This window comes from Pseudophryne corroboree, chromosome 2, assembly GCF_028390025.1.
Source record: "Pseudophryne corroboree isolate aPseCor3 chromosome 2, aPseCor3.hap2, whole genome shotgun sequence".
Classification (NCBI taxonomy): Eukaryota; Metazoa; Chordata; class Amphibia; order Anura; family Myobatrachidae; genus Pseudophryne; species Pseudophryne corroboree.
Window position 1 is genome coordinate 123,750,384 of NC_086445.1, and position 15,607 is coordinate 123,765,990.

The 15,607-nt window shown below is 45.4% G+C and overlaps 1 protein-coding gene across 3 annotated transcripts; it reads right to left on the reverse strand.

Annotated features, from left to right (window-relative positions):
- LOC135050559 (adiponectin-like) lies at positions 1–15,274 on the reverse strand. Of its 3 annotated transcripts, XM_063957026.1 has the most exons (4): positions 15,116–15,274; positions 9,547–9,664; positions 4,626–4,821; positions 1–705 (listed from the first exon to the last, which is right to left on the reverse strand). In XM_063957026.1, the coding sequence occupies exons 3-4, from the start codon at positions 4,819–4,821 to the stop codon at positions 197–199; spliced, it is 705 nt and encodes a 234-aa protein (XP_063813096.1). In that variant the 5' UTR covers positions 9,547–9,664; positions 15,116–15,274; the 3' UTR covers positions 1–196. The 3 variants fall into 3 exon arrangements, with proteins under 3 accessions (XP_063813096.1, XP_063813097.1, XP_063813098.1); XM_063957027.1 differs by lacking the exon at positions 9,547–9,664; XM_063957028.1 differs by lacking the exons at positions 9,547–9,664; positions 15,116–15,274 and adding an exon at positions 9,239–9,390.
- Positions 15,275–15,607: the final 333 nt, after the last annotated feature.

A 15,607-nucleotide genomic window follows, 5' to 3' on the forward strand; every position in this document is an offset into this window, starting at 1 on the left:
TTCCATATATATCATTTTATTATTAAGCATTGAATGTAGCATTTTTTTATATAATGTACATGCAACGACCCAAATTAAACATGTTACAGTCCTGAAGACGAAAATCAAGCTTTATTGTGGAAACATTAGCTATGACTATGTTTCTGTAAATACTTTAAAGGAATTCTCATAGAAATGTCATAAGTCATGTCATAAGTCATGAAATCAGAAAGCCAGAGAAGGTAGAATCATCATTACTGTCCGCATAAAGACCATTGTGCCCATCGACCACCTCCAGCCAAACCTCATCTCCTTTCGTCAGTGCTAGAATAGAGGCCCCAGAAGCTTGCTGAGTGCTGGAACCGTACACATGATACATATACTGTACAATCTTACCATTGTGTCTCAGGGAAATATGTACATTTTTATTGTATACTGTAATATGGTAGGTAAGGAAATAAAGTCCCTCTACTGGAGCAGTGAATTTACCACTTTCTGTGTTGTACAGACTTTTTTCATTGTAAAATACTTTTTCAAACTTAATTGGTCCAGTAATAGATGGTGAAGAAGATTTCAATCCCACATGAAATGCGTAGGATTCTCTTTTGCCAAGTGGTCCAGGGAAACCTGGTAATCCTGGAGCACCAGTAGTGCCTGGAACGCCATCCTTTCCTGGAGGACCTACTTTCCCAGGGGGGCCCTGTGGTCCTTTTTCTCCTGGTGCACCTGGAACACATGAATAGGTAGAAACATATTAAAGTCATAATCTCACTGGCGCACACCAGAGAAGTTTCTGAGTACCCAGACCTCTCCCGATGGCCCAAATGTTTTTTTAAACCAGCCGCGGACCAAGGCAGACCAAGGTATATGTGTATGTATTTGCCTTGCGTAAGTATTCTATGTGTGTATTTGTCTCTCTGCATATGTATGTGTTCTAGGTGTGGTTATTTAAGGGTGTGTATGTATATATATATATATCCATTCTGTATGTGTACACACACGCATAGAAGGAACCCCCGTATATGTCCCATATACCCATTCTGTATGTGTACACACACACACACTCATAGAAGGAACCCCATATATGTCCCCTCCGTCACCCCGTGTATGTCCCCTCTGTCACCCTGTGTATATGCGCCACTGTCACACTGCATGACAAAATGAGGGATGTGGTTAATGGGGATGGCATATCCTGAGAGGCAACACCGCTTGGAGTGAAACCACACTGTTAGCACACGTGCCTATAGCACGCGCAAATATACCTAGCATTGGTTAAAAAAAAACTTGTCCTGCCCCTCCTGTCATTTTCTTCTGGATCAGCCCCTGCCCCCCCCCCCTTCCTCCTTCTCTGTGCTCCTCCTGGTTGCATTGCTGCAGCCTTGCTGGATGGAAGTTAGACAGTCACCGGGCACTATGACCCAGCGACTTGCTGGAGTACCAGCAGGCGCGGCCTGCTTCCAATGTCAGTTATCTCCAGCCAGCAGGTACACACAACATAAGACCCTGCGCACCCAGGAAACTCACTAGAGTGGTGGCCGGCCAGGTCAGTGGCTAATGGAGTGAGGGGAAAATAATGTGGGGGCTGTCCAATCTGGATCTAGAGGGAGGAGGTTCATTGTCTCCATGTGTACTGTTTGTTACTCTGTCACCCCTCATATATGTCCGTGTCACCCTGCATATGTCCCTATCACACCACATATATGCCCCTCTGTCACCCTGCGTATGTCCCTGTCACCCCACATATATGCATACCTCCAAACATTGGGAGACTGAAAAGAGAAACTTGCTGGCGCGGCGAAGCCTTGCCATCTGAAAAGGTAGGCGTGGCCTATAGGAAAGGGGTGTGGCTTCACGTGAGTGCCGCAATTGTGCGCCACACCCCCATTTTCCGTCACTGAGGGGGCATGCCCAGCGCCCTATGAGCTGCTAGCATGCCCCTTCTTCCTCTGTCTCCCGTGAATAGACGCTGTGCGCATGAGTGACAGGAGCTTCTCAACTCCCCCCCCCCCTTACCACGGGACACTGCGGCTCTCAGGTCAGTCCAATAATAGCAGGACTGTCTTGCGAAAATTGGGACATTGGGAGGTGTGTCTATGCCCTCTGTCACACTGCGTATGTCTCTCTATCACCCCACGCATATGTCCCTCTGTCACCCCATGCATATATCTCTGTCACCCCACGCATATATCCCTGTCACCCTGTGTATGTGTGCCACTGTCACCCTTTCTATGCCACACTGTGTATGCCCCTGTCAACGCATATATATGTGTCACTTTCAACCTGTGTATGCCTCTATGTCACCCCATGTATGTCCCCCTGCCACCCTGTGTATGTACCACTGACCCCCCCCCCCCTCCCCCTTCATGGTGCCCACTCTGTCATTTTTTTCTGGATCTACCTCTGCTGTGTCTGGGTGGCATAATGTGTAAGCAGCATTACTGTGGGCATTATGTGTAAGGGGCACTACTACTGTGGGCATAATGTGTATAAGCGGCACTACTACTGTGGGCATTATGTGTATAAGCAGCAGTACTATTGAGGGCATTGTGTATAAGGGACGCATGTGAACGCAGCGGCTTCGTCCAACTCTGAATAACCCCACAAGCCCTTAAGTCTGAGGTAACATGTAGCTAAATGTAAGCATTAAGATCACGTGGCTCACAAATAAAGCACCAATAAGATTATCAGCGAACCTTATCCTTTGAAATGATAATATTGTAGCTGTGACATCTACATGAAGCATACAGGAAAAATCCATAGCCATAAACTATAGCAATTAATCCTACATCTTTGATAATCTAGACTACACTAGACAATTATAGCTAGAGTCTGATATGTTGCCATAGATTATTACAGCAACTTTTTATGCACCAGTTCTCCACTGTATTTTGTTGCATCGTTCATTTTTTAACTGTCACGTTCTAGTGTAGTTTTAAAAACCCATATAAATGTATGATAGGTTGCCTTAGGTTACGGAAACAGATCTTGTGCAAGATTGCCCATGGAGTCATCCTTCAAAAAATATATCTCCATCTTCTCACATGGGGTGGGATCAGAGCCGGATTAATGGTGGGGCGGAAGGGGCGGTCGTCCCGGGCCCCCCACGCACTGTCCTCACAACTGCAAAAAAAATCAGAGGAGTACAGCATTTACCTGTCTCCTCTCTGTCCTCCTCCATTACAGCTGCGTCCGCCGAGGAGCTTCACTCACTGCAGTGTGAAGTCTTGCGAGATTTGACATTATCTCGCAAGACTTCACACTGCTGTGAGTGAAGCTCCTCGGCGGCCGCAGTAGTAATGGAAAGCTCAGCTGCCGAGGAGGATGGAGAGGAGACAGGTAAATGCTGTACTCCTACTCCAATGTTTTTTTTTGCAGTTGTGAGGACAGTGTGTGGGGCACCCACAAATTTGTTGCCCAGGGGCCCCCACAGACCTTAATCTGGCCCTGGGTGGGATGTATCATGTACCACTATTAAATTGCGATACATCACACCCACTTTTGCATCCAAACGGGTGTTTTTTTTAACACAGCTACAGATGTAGCCACACCCATCATGGCTACATCCGCTCTAAACGAGCACACTCGGCACAGCTAGGTGCAGAGCTGCAGCATTTGCACATGGGGCGCGATCGCAGTAAGATGTAGCCACGATGAGCGTGGCTAGATCTGTATGCATGAATACTGTACCTAGCTGTTGGGACAGCTCTTCAATGTATTGAATTCTGGGTTTATAACCAGGGAGTCCTATTGCACATGCACAGCCCCCAGCCGGGACATGTGAAAGCTGCAGGAGGACGGAGAAGGATCATTTGTATCCCTCTCCAGGAACTTATTAAGAAAAGAAACCCAGAGGCTTCAATAGGCAACGTCATTTATCAGGCTTGAACTCTATGGGTTTACAACAGATTTCTCTGGTGATCCATATGTATTGCAGTAAACCTCCAAACACGTCACTTATCTGAGGTTTATTACATTTTTAATAATAATCCCCCAGTGGCCACAACTCTGTACACTGATAGAACTTCATACGCAGCGCTGGAGGAAAAGTCTCCTCCGATATCACCCCTATGCTCACCCCATTTGCTTACAGACTTGTAGAGCAGTGCAAATGCAGGAGGGGGCAGTGTTGCAGATGTTGGGAATATGTGTGTACAGGCTTGGTAATGTGAAAGAGTTTCTGTACACGCCAGCAGATGCCCTGAGACAATGAACAGCCCAGTTATTTAACCAGTGGAGTGGTTTATTGAAGGAATAATGGGTACAGCCGTACTCACTGTTACAAACACTGGTTCTCATGGAGCAGAGTTGGGTTTCATACAGCAATTGTCTACCACTGTAACACTGTGACCACGCATGCACAGCACCATCTTGGTGCAGGGAATGAAGCCTCCCTGGAAGAGCAATATGGAGTCTGCACAGTAACACTCTCCTCTCTCAACAGGAAAAGCGCATATAGTGCAGCCTGAGTAAATATCTGTGTGCTGCCTCTCTAATGCTGCAAGCAGCATGTGGCCCAGATCCACCACCCTAGAGTGCCCCCCCCCCCCCACCTCTCTGAATCACTTAATGTCACCTACAAACTGGGGTCCAGTGTCAGGACACTACTCAGCACTTCTATCTGTACCTGTCCTGTCAGCGCTACATACCTGAGTCACCTTTCTGTCCTGATTCTCCATTTTTACCATCTCTTCCTGGCTGTCCATGCTGTCCATTCAAACCTGGGGTACCTGGGATACCCGGAACTCCTGCTATACATTCATTGGGTTTGGTTGTCGATTCAGAATTACCCGAAAGACATTGTATCACCAGGAGAATACCAACATGGAACGTAAAACTTCTCATCTAGAAATACGAAAATGCAGAATTGTTATAATAAAATGCTACAGTTGCATGTTGTAACACAAAATCTTGTTCCACTTATCTACTGCACAGTAATACCCCTTTCAGACTGACAAAAATTTCCCGGGTTATTGCACATGAACGCGCATCAACCCGGGAAATTGCTCAGTGTGAAAGGGTACAGGAACAATATCCCGGGACATCCCAGGTCTAGACCAGGGTTGAATCTGGGATCGTCCCGGGATGCAGTGTAGTGTGAATGGGCCCAACCCATTATTCAGTACCCAGGACTGTTAAAAGGCCTCTCATTGGAGCTTCCCCGGGCTCAGAAAATATGATGTCATCATCCAGAGCCCGGGGAAGCGGAGGAGACAGTCATGGCGACCTGGACAGATCAGCAGGTGAAAGAGCTGCTCTGCATAAGGGGTGAGGAGGAGATTAAAACCAGATCACAGGCACAGTGAAGGATGCAGTCATTTATAAAAGTATTGCAAAGCTGCTTGAAGCAAGAGGCATTATACGTACACAACAGCAAGCTGTAAATAAAATGAAGACTCTAAAGAAGCAGTTCTTGAAGGTGCATGACAACAACCGTAAAAAGAGTGGGGCTGGCAGGATCGAGTGGCAATACTATGATATCTGCGCAAATGTCATTGGGCACACAGCTATCTGCAATCCTGTGAGTCTGTCTTCAAGCTCTCAGTACACTGTTACAGAAGAGAGTCAAGGTCCTGAAGATACACAGACAGCCAGTGAAGTCTGCCCGCCATCACCGCTGTTAATTGAGGACACACCTGAGAAAAAGAACATGACACATCCACCCACCTGTCCACACATACATCTAGCCATGATGACAGTATAACTGACACCATTGATGAGGTCGTGGAAGCTCAGTCCAGTGACAGTGGGAATGTGCAAAGTGCCGTCACCCCAACTTTGCAGAAAAACAGTAAGTATATTTTTTAAATTTTAAACACACATAGGGTTAAATATGAGCCAGTGTTAAAGCTGGGTGGCCGTTTTCTCCACTGCTGCACTTCCCCAATTTTTTCACAACATGTGATGATGGGGGTAGTATGAGTGGCCGGTGTGCCGGCAGTGGGGCGAACGCAAATGAGCCCCTTGCAGGCTTGCTGCACTCGCCACACTGCGGTCACGGTGGCACGCTACGATTCTCCCTCCAGGGGGGTCGTGGACCCCCAAGAGGGAAAATAGTTGTCGGTATGCCGGGTGTCGGGATTCCGGTGCTGGTATACTGAGCGCCGGGATCCCAACAGGCGGCATACTGAGTGCCACCCGTGGTGATGATACTGGCAGTCAGGATTCTGAACATCTGACCACGGGGGTTGAGTATGCAGTCAGGGAAGGGGGGTACGGGTAGGGAGGGAGGAAGCTTAGGGTTAGGCTGTGGGGTTATCCGTCCACCCAGGGGGACTTAGAGTTATGTACTTTCATATATACTTGGTGACAGGGTGGGGGGGGTACCATAATGACCAATTATGTTCAGGATTGCTACGCTCAGAATGCCTGCATTGAGAATCATGGGATACAGTTTTCACTGCTTTATATATAGATCAATGAACCTTGTTGCAGAGTGAAGCTAGTGTGTAGGTGGGTTAATGCCACAAACACGTTTGCTTACGCTGCTATTTTTATGTACGATCATTTGTTTTATCTTATCTTCACAGTTTTCAACGTTCCACCTAGAAGGAAGAAACTGAACAAAGCGGAGCAAGTAGCTAAAGCCATGACAAATGTCCTTGTTGAACAACTCAGAGAGATGGAAACTGCTATGTCCGCACAGGAGGATGCAAGACTCGACAGGTTTATAGAGGCCGAGCGCCAATTGCAAGACACATTTATTACCCAAGTCATGACAATGCAGGAACGCATGAATAGAGAGCAGCATGAGCATCATAGGGAATTGCAACAAATGAACATGGCGTTCTTTGAACGTTTGATGAATACTTCGAGAGCTCCAACCCAACACCACAGCTCACAGTACCTTGAGCAGGGTTTTTCCACATTTAATCCTGGCCCATACTATGCCCCAAATTCTGCAGCATCTATCACACAAAGGGGTTATTCTGAGTTGATCGTAGCAGCAAGTTTGTTAGCAATTGGGCAAAAACCATGTGCACTGCAGGGGGGGCAGATATAACATTTGCAGAGAGAGTTAGATTTGGGTGGGTTATTTTGTTTCTGTGAAGGGTAAATACTGGCTGCTTTATTTTTACACTGCAATTTAGATTTCAGTTTGAATACACCACACCCAAATCTAACTCTCTCTGCACATGTTATATCTGCCCCTCCTGCAGTGCACATGGTTTTGCCCAACTGCTAAAAAAATTCCTGCTGCGATCAACTTGGAATTACCCCCAAAGGGGGTAATTCTGAGTTGATTGCAGCAGGAACTTTGGGGGTAATTCCAAGTTGATCACAGCAGGAAATTTTTTAGCAGTTGGGCAAAATCATGTGCACTGTAGGGGAGGCAGATATAACATGTGCAGAAAGAGTTAGATTTGGCTGGGTTATTTTATTTCTGTGCAGGGTAATTACCGGCTGCTTTATTTTTACACTGCAAATTAGATTGCAGATTGAACACACCACACCCAAATCTAAAGGCCCATACACACTTGACGATGCACACGTCGTTAACGACTTCCCTTGAACTTCCCTTCAACAGCTGAGCAAACGACATGAGCATACACACTACCAACGACCAAAGACCATTCATCGTTGAAGCATCCAAGCTGAACAGTTTATTAAAATAATGAGCTGGGAACAGGGCTGGTGAACAGTGGCTTGGTCGTTGGTCGTTCACACCATACACATTCAACGACGTCTCTGGTCGGTAACGACCATAGTGGAAATTGAGCATACATGCTCTACAGATAAGCGAGGGTCGTTAACGTCCCACGGGGCCGCGCATCGGTGGTCGTCGGATGCATACACACTTGACGATATAATGAGCAACGTCGTTGATGAGGGCTGAAATGAACGACGTCGCTCATTTTATCGTCAAGTGTGTATGGGCCTTAACTCTCTCTGCACATGTTATATCTGCCTCCCCTGCAGTGCACATGGTTTTACCCAACTGCTAAAAAAATTCCTGCTGCGATCAACTTGGAATTACCCCCTTTGTTAGCAGTTGAGCAAAACCATGAGCACTGCAGGGGGGCAGATATAACATGTGCAGAGAGAGTTGGATTTGGGTGGGTTATTTTGTTTCTGTGCAGGGTAAATACTGGCTGCTTTATTTTGACACTGCAATTTAGATTGCAGATTGAACACGCCACACCCAAATCTAACTCTCTCTGCACATGTTATATCTGCCTCCCCTGCAGTGCACATGGTTTTGCCCAACTGCTAACAAAGTTCCTGCTGCGATCAACTCAGAATTACCCCCAATGTACCCAAATGTGCGTATCAGTAGACCATGTTTTCTTTGTTTGGGAACTAATACAGAAACTATTGTTTCACCATATATACACATGCAGTTTATGTGTTTATTTTTGTGCCTACAAATTGCACCTAAAACAAACAGGTGGTAAACAAAATAAACATAATATAATTAACCTAACATGTTGTGATGACTTTTATAATACTCAACTTTTCTAATAACAATGAAAATGTTGTAACTACTATTTTAACAGTGCCGCAAGGTTTGCTGTAATAGTGTTACAGATTTGTTCTGCTGTGGAGTTTGTGTCAGCACCAAATAATGCACAATCACCAAGTTGGTTTTCAACCTCAGGGTCCTGCACAGTCCACTCAGGAAGAAATAGGGCATCATTCCGAGTTAATCGCTAGTTGTTTTCGGTCGCTGCGCAGCGATCAGGCAAAAAAAGGCACTTCTGCGCATGCATAAGCGGCGCAATGCGCATGCGCATCGTACTGTTACAACGAACGATGTAGTTTCACACAAGGTCTAGCAAAGCATTTCAGTCGCACTGCTGGCCGCAGAGTGATTGACAGGAAGAGGGCGTTTCTGGGTGTCAACTGACCGTTTTCAGGGAGTGTTCGAAAAAACGCAGGCGTGCCAGGAAAAAGGCAGGCGTGGCTGGGCGAACGCAGGGCGTGTTCGTGACGTCAAAACAGGAACTGAACAGTCTGAAGTGATCGCAAACGCTGAGTAGGTCTGAAGCTACTCTGAAACTGCACAAAAATTTTTCGGAGCCGCTCTGCGATCCTTTCGTTCGCACTTCTGCTAAGCTAAAATACACTCCCAGTGGGAGGCGGCATAGCGTTTGCACGGCTGCTAAAAACTGCTAGAGAGCGATCAACTCGGAATGACCACCATAGTTCATTTTTAAGTTTGCAGATGTTGTGCAATATACAGCACGCAGCTACTACATTAGGCATGATCTTTTGGTCAACATCATTCTCCATCATCAAACAACGCCATCTTCCTTTTAACCTGCCAAAGGCATTCTCTACCGCCATCCTTCCGAACTCAGTGTGTGTGTATAGGCTTGTTTTTCAGGGCTCAACTGGACCTGTTGGGTGTAGCCTTTCATAATCCAGTGGTGTAAAGGGTATGATGTGAACAGGAATCTCCACCCCATTCACAATCTTAGAATACTGTTTTAAAATGGGGAAAAGAATATATTGCAGAAGAGTCAGTCAAAAGTATAATAAGATGGGGATAAAAAATGATGTAGGTAATTATATGCAACCATTACAGCTAAAATACAGCACATAGGAGATAATGTAAAAAATGTTTACCTCTTTGGGGCACAGCCAGCCATCCTGCTTCTCCTCTACAATGTTGAATAGACCTGAATTGGCAAGAACTCGGGAGTCATGAGATCGTCCTGGCCAGCCAATAAACACATCTACAAAACTAAAATACGGTTACATTTTAAAAATTATACTGTAAAACACATGCAACTCATCCCACCCAAAAAAAAAAACCACTTACCAATATTTGTGGTCCACAACAGCCTGTAATATGATTGAGTGCCATCCTTTCCTGTTAAAATAGTCTGCATGGTTGTCACGTGGGGCAATAATGGGGATGTGTGTCCTATCAATAGCTCCTGCACACTACGGATAGCCTCGCTTCACAAATCCTTTTATGGTATCCTGTAAGTGCTGTCCTTGTGGTAAAGAAATGTAGCGCTTGTATAAGGTAGACACCATTGCCTGAGTCACCTGGTGGACTATAACACAGACTGTGGAGATCCCAACACCGAACAAGCATGAGATTGTGCGGTACTCTCCCGGGGTAGCATACCACCACAATGCAATAGCTAGCCTCCTGCATGCCCCGATGGGTCTCCTAAGTCTGGTGGTCTGCATGTCAAGTGCTGGGGTAAGTAAGTCCAGGATGTAATCAAAGGTTGCACGAGACATATGGAAGTTAGCCATCCACTCTTCATCCTGGTAAGCTTCCACGGTCCTCATAAAGGCTTCTCCATGCTGGCGATCTCTGGACCACAATGATCGGTTGGTCCGCGTGTTCAGTCTCAAGATGGTACTAATTCTGGTTGATATGAGGCCTCTCTTCCTGTACAAATAGTGGCGCCGACTAGCAGCCCTCTCCACCATAAGTTGCGCCCTCCTCATAAAATATATGTGCAGTATACTGCACAGTGTGACAAGCTGCATCATGCTCTCACTGGCTGCATTAAACATCTGTAAAGCAAAACGAATCACAAACTCCGGCATATACACTGGTACTCCGTTGGCCATGACTGCAGCAATGCTGTGAGCAGGCCCCACCCCTCCCTTTGCTTTCCTATTGTGACCTCATCTATGTGAGCCAGGCCAGAAAAATGTCAATTTCTAATGACATACATATGTATTTGCAGGGATTTCCCAGGATTAGGGTGAATGGGGCTGTCCCGGGTCGATCCCAGGTCTAAGTGCAGTCTGAAAGGGGTCAATCCCGGGATGCATCCCGGGACACATTCCTGGGTGTGACCCGGCTCTGTCAGTCTGAAAGGGGTATAATAGTCAACGTCAGTTCTTGCGAGCAGCTTGCAAACCAGAGTATAAAATTGTCCATGCCTCCCAACTCTATGATATCCTGCCACAGGACTTGTATGTGAGAAAGGGGGGCAAGGGGGTTGGACCTTGTACCTGTTAGGACTTGCCTCTTGGTGTATGACATTTTGGTGTTGCAGCACAGTCCAAAATTCAAGTTGCGAAGCCACACCAACTGCCAGTGAGTCCTGGGCGGTGATGTTTGAGAGTGTTTAGGGTGGCATTTGGTGTGGCTCCCCTATTTAAACTTTGCACTGCGTGGCACCCCCACATCTGGAGCCACCACTGGGTGTGACCATGTTTCATGCCCTCGTTTTTCATCACACTGGGGGTGAGCTCAGCAATCTGGCAGCTACTTGTCTGTTCACAGCCTCTCCCAGCACTAAATGGATGCCGTGTGCATGCACATGGCATCCATTTTCCTCAGCCTTCTTTCCTAGTGGACACAGGAGCCCATGGATGGGACAGTGTCCAAAAAGCAGGACTATCCAGTTGATATCGGGATGGTTGGGAGATATGCTTTGACCGATAGTTTTAAAATGGCAGTAGGAATACATTTTAAATCAGTCAAAGCCACTGGCGATTGATAGCATTGACAACCAACTACTTAGTAAATCTACCCCCAGATAATGAAAGTATTAATTATTTTTGGGGAAAGACTATGTAAGTATGAGTGCTACAACTGACAATACTCCAGAGGGATCCTCTGCCCATGTATTCAGCTATAAAGGACTTGCTAAACAATTGGGATTGCAAGTTTTCAATAAACCTGCCTGCTGAGAAGATGAATGATGGAAGACTTAACCATCATGAGTCTTCAGTGTTGGAATCCAGACTGTGGAGATTGCTGTTTATCTTTGGTAACCTTGATATTCCATCTCCTAGTCTCCTAGCACTATATACAGTAGCAGGGTTAGACCTAGCATTAAGTACTAGATGATTGCCAGCATTACTTTCATCCACTACTGACCTCACACTTTCTCTGCCTGCTCACTTACATACTTACTACTGTGACATTCTGGTTTCTTATACTATCAGCTAGTATTTGCGCTACCAGTATCAGATGCACGGAGTCCATAGCATAGGTGGATTACAGCAGTGATCTCCACAAGAAAGTTAGGACCTCACCTGGATCCTAGTGTGAAAAACTGTGGTAATTAACTCTGAGAGAAGTCAGAAAGCTACATTTTGGTATTTTCCCCATTGATAATGTCACGATTCTGGCGCAGTGATTCCCCAGATACGCCAATCTGAGACCGCTGCCCGTGACACCTTACTGAGTATCTCAGCGCGTGTGGTAAATCCACATGGTAACTGCCACCAGCAGAAGTACCAGTCGCTGCACCAGCCAGGCCAAGCGACTTTGCGGGACCATGCCCAGGGTGAGCTTCTGCTCTCACCGGCACACAAAATTATAAATACGTAAAAAATTAGGTAACATGAGCCTCTCAAGGCTTAGGGTGTAAAAGCACAGAACTAAAATTAGATTTTTAATCCAAATTCAAATTTCCAAATAATCCAAATTTAATCCAAACTTCAAATCTTATTGTTACAGAAAAAAGAAAGTTACAAGAATAGAATAGTTTAAATAGTCACACAAGTAATTACAATCTCAAGAAATAAAAATAGGGAAAAAAGTTACAATGCTCATATCACCTAGGCAGGGCTGAACGCTGATTGAGGTGAAGTCTCCTCTGGTAGGTATGTTTCATTATGATCATATAGACCCCTTCATGATAATGAACGAATGGCAGAGAGAGTGTCCCATATTTAAACTCCCTCCAATTCACCTTAGCCCCCCTCCTCTTGGGATTCCTGTTTAACCCTTCCAAAGCCAGAAGGTATTGAGTTTCAGCTCAGCCATTCTGTCAGGGACAGATGGCTTTATCTTTTACATTTTTGTTTGAAGCTCTGGGCTAGGGTTTACAACTTTGTTTCAGGAAGAGCAGGTCACACCCTTCTGGCCATAGATCTGGTCTCTGGGTAATCAAACTAGTTCTGGTCAGGGAAAACTTAACACATGAGTAGACAGGATGTCTACATTAAACTGCAGGTTTGATCCCTGCGGTGCTTATTAACAGATTCCTGTCCCATACACAGGGTCTTAGGGCTGATTAGCATCTGTCTCTGAAGTTCTGTGACTATAATGAAATACCAGCAGCTCAATTAACTTTCTACCATGACATGCAAAGTCATTTAACTGGTATAACACACATTGGTACATTGATACTTCAATCAAAATGATGCAAATTTTAATCATGCCTATTTCGATTTAAAATTGGACATTCTTTACAGATAGTTTCATGCCATCGATGTGGTTAATCCACTGGTGGCCAAATGTGTTAGAGAGGTTGAGGGGACAAATTTGTTACAGGGGACAGGAATGACACACCCCTTATGTGAAATGGTCACACCCCTCCCAACATAAATGCTTCTATACCCACTTGGATGATTACTCGTGATAGTTTTATCATTATTATCACTTAAAGCACCTACACATTGGGGGTCATTCCGACCCGATCGCAGCGTGCTTTCGTTCACACAGCTGCTACCGGGTCACTACTGCGCACACGCGGGAGCTGTAATGCGCACGTGCCTCATTGCCCGGCGACGCTGGGCAACGATGCTGACTACAAAGGAAGCGGACGCAGCGGCGACCGCAAGAAGATTTACTGCAGGAAGGAGTTACGTGGCGGCAACTCACCATTTGGAGACATTTTCGGGGAGTGGTAAGGAAAATGCAGGCGTGTCCAGGCGAACAGAGGGCGGAAGTCTGACGTCAAAGCCGTACGCATCATCGCTGGATCCGTCGCACAGGGTAAGAATGCTCACGGGTTGGTCTTGTTTTGCAGGAAACGTTTTTAGCATAGCAGGGCTGCACAAGCGTTCGCAGCCCTGCTATGCTAAAATACACTCCCCCATAGGCGGAGATTAGTTGATCGAACCAGCAGCAAAAAGTTGCTTGGTGCGATCAACTCGGAATGAGGGCCATTATGCAGATGGAATATTGATGCGATTCTCGGCTGCCTTTCAAATAGCATCTATAATACTGTAAATGCTAAATTACTGTAGGAATGTTTTGCATTTATTTTTATTGCCGTTTTAAATCAGATGGGCAAAATCACAGATAATTGACAGTTCTGAAAACCATCTGATGATTACATATACACGTGAGAATTGAGGCGTTACATAGCAGGATACTAACTGTAGCAGAAGCATTATCAGACACCAATATTAAAGCAGCCACTAGCAGCTGGAATTTCTGTGCCCAGTGGTGTGGTACAGTAGGAATGAGAAGAGACAGTGGAAGGTGGAAACAAGAAGTTAGGAAGTATGGCATACAGTAACTACAAAGAGGCTTTGACTCCGTTATAGTATATTCTATGCATTTTACCTTAAGCACAATGGGGGTCATTCCGAGTTGTTCGCTCGCTAGCAGTTTTTAGCAGCCATGCAAACGCTATGCCGCCTCCCACTGGGAGTGTATTTTAGCTTAGCAGAAGTGTGAACGTTTTTATCGCAGAGCGCCTGCAAATTTTTTTTGTGTAGTTTCAGAGTAGCTCAAAACCTACTCAGTGCTTGCGATCACTTCAGACTATTCAGTTCCGGATTTAACATCACACTCCCGCCCAGCGTTCGCCCATCCACGCCTGCGTTTTCCCTGGCACACCTGCGTTTTTCCGAACACTCCCTGAAAACGGTCAGTTGCCACCCAGAAACTTCCACTTCATGTCAATCACTCTGCGGCAACCAGTGCGACTGAAAAGCATCGCTAGACCCTGTGCAAAACTGCATCGTTCGTTGTGCCCGTACGTCGCGCATGTGCAGAACTGCCATTTTTTAGCCTGATCGCTGCACTGCGAACAAATGCAGCTAGCAATCAACTTGGAATGACCACCCATATAATTTTATTGCTGCCCCATTGGATGAATGCGCTCTTACACTGCGCCGCTCCGATCAATAAATGGTTATTTATCCCTGCTCTAGAGAGAGTCACCCTCCACTAATCTGGAACTTTGTCTCTTCTGCTCCTTACAAACTGTACTATAACTTCTCTGCTCTTTTCATCCCTTTCCTTACTTTTGGATTATTGATATTTATTTGTCATGCTATACTATATCATGTTTGTACTGTATATGCCTCGGTTATTTATGTATCTTTGTAAATATTGTAATTTTTGTATTTATTTATTCTGATTTGGATCTTTCTGAAATGTTATATATAAACAACTCTTGCTCAGGAATACACTAAAATAATTATATATTGAATTAAAAAAAAAGTAACTTAAATATGAAAGATTACTTACTAAGTGTTAACTGGAAAGAAGTTCTTTGTTTTGCCCTTTCCACTTATACTAGTGACGCAGTGGCGGCTCCAGAGATGGCGCTGCAGCGCAATTCAAATTTCAAATGGGGGAGCCGCACTTGCAGCTACGGTCATCCCAAACTGACTCACTGGCAGTTGGTGTGGCTCCCCTTTTTGAAATTTGGACTGTGCTGCAGCCCCACCTCTGGAGCCGTCCCTGCTAGTGGGTCAGTTAAATCTAGTGAATCATTAATTTACAAATTCTTTAAGCCCTGGTACGTGATAGCTAATATTTGTTCTACAGAACTCTATGAAGTAAAATGCAGTTCAATTTCCAGACTGAAATCCACAGAATTAATAGTTTAGAAATAATCCCTAATTTACAGGAACAGCCCTAAATTTGTCCCTGAAAATATTCCTAGAGTAAAGAATGACCATGGGGGTCATTCAGATCTGATTGCTGCTGTGCGTTTTCATACAACCGGGCGATAAG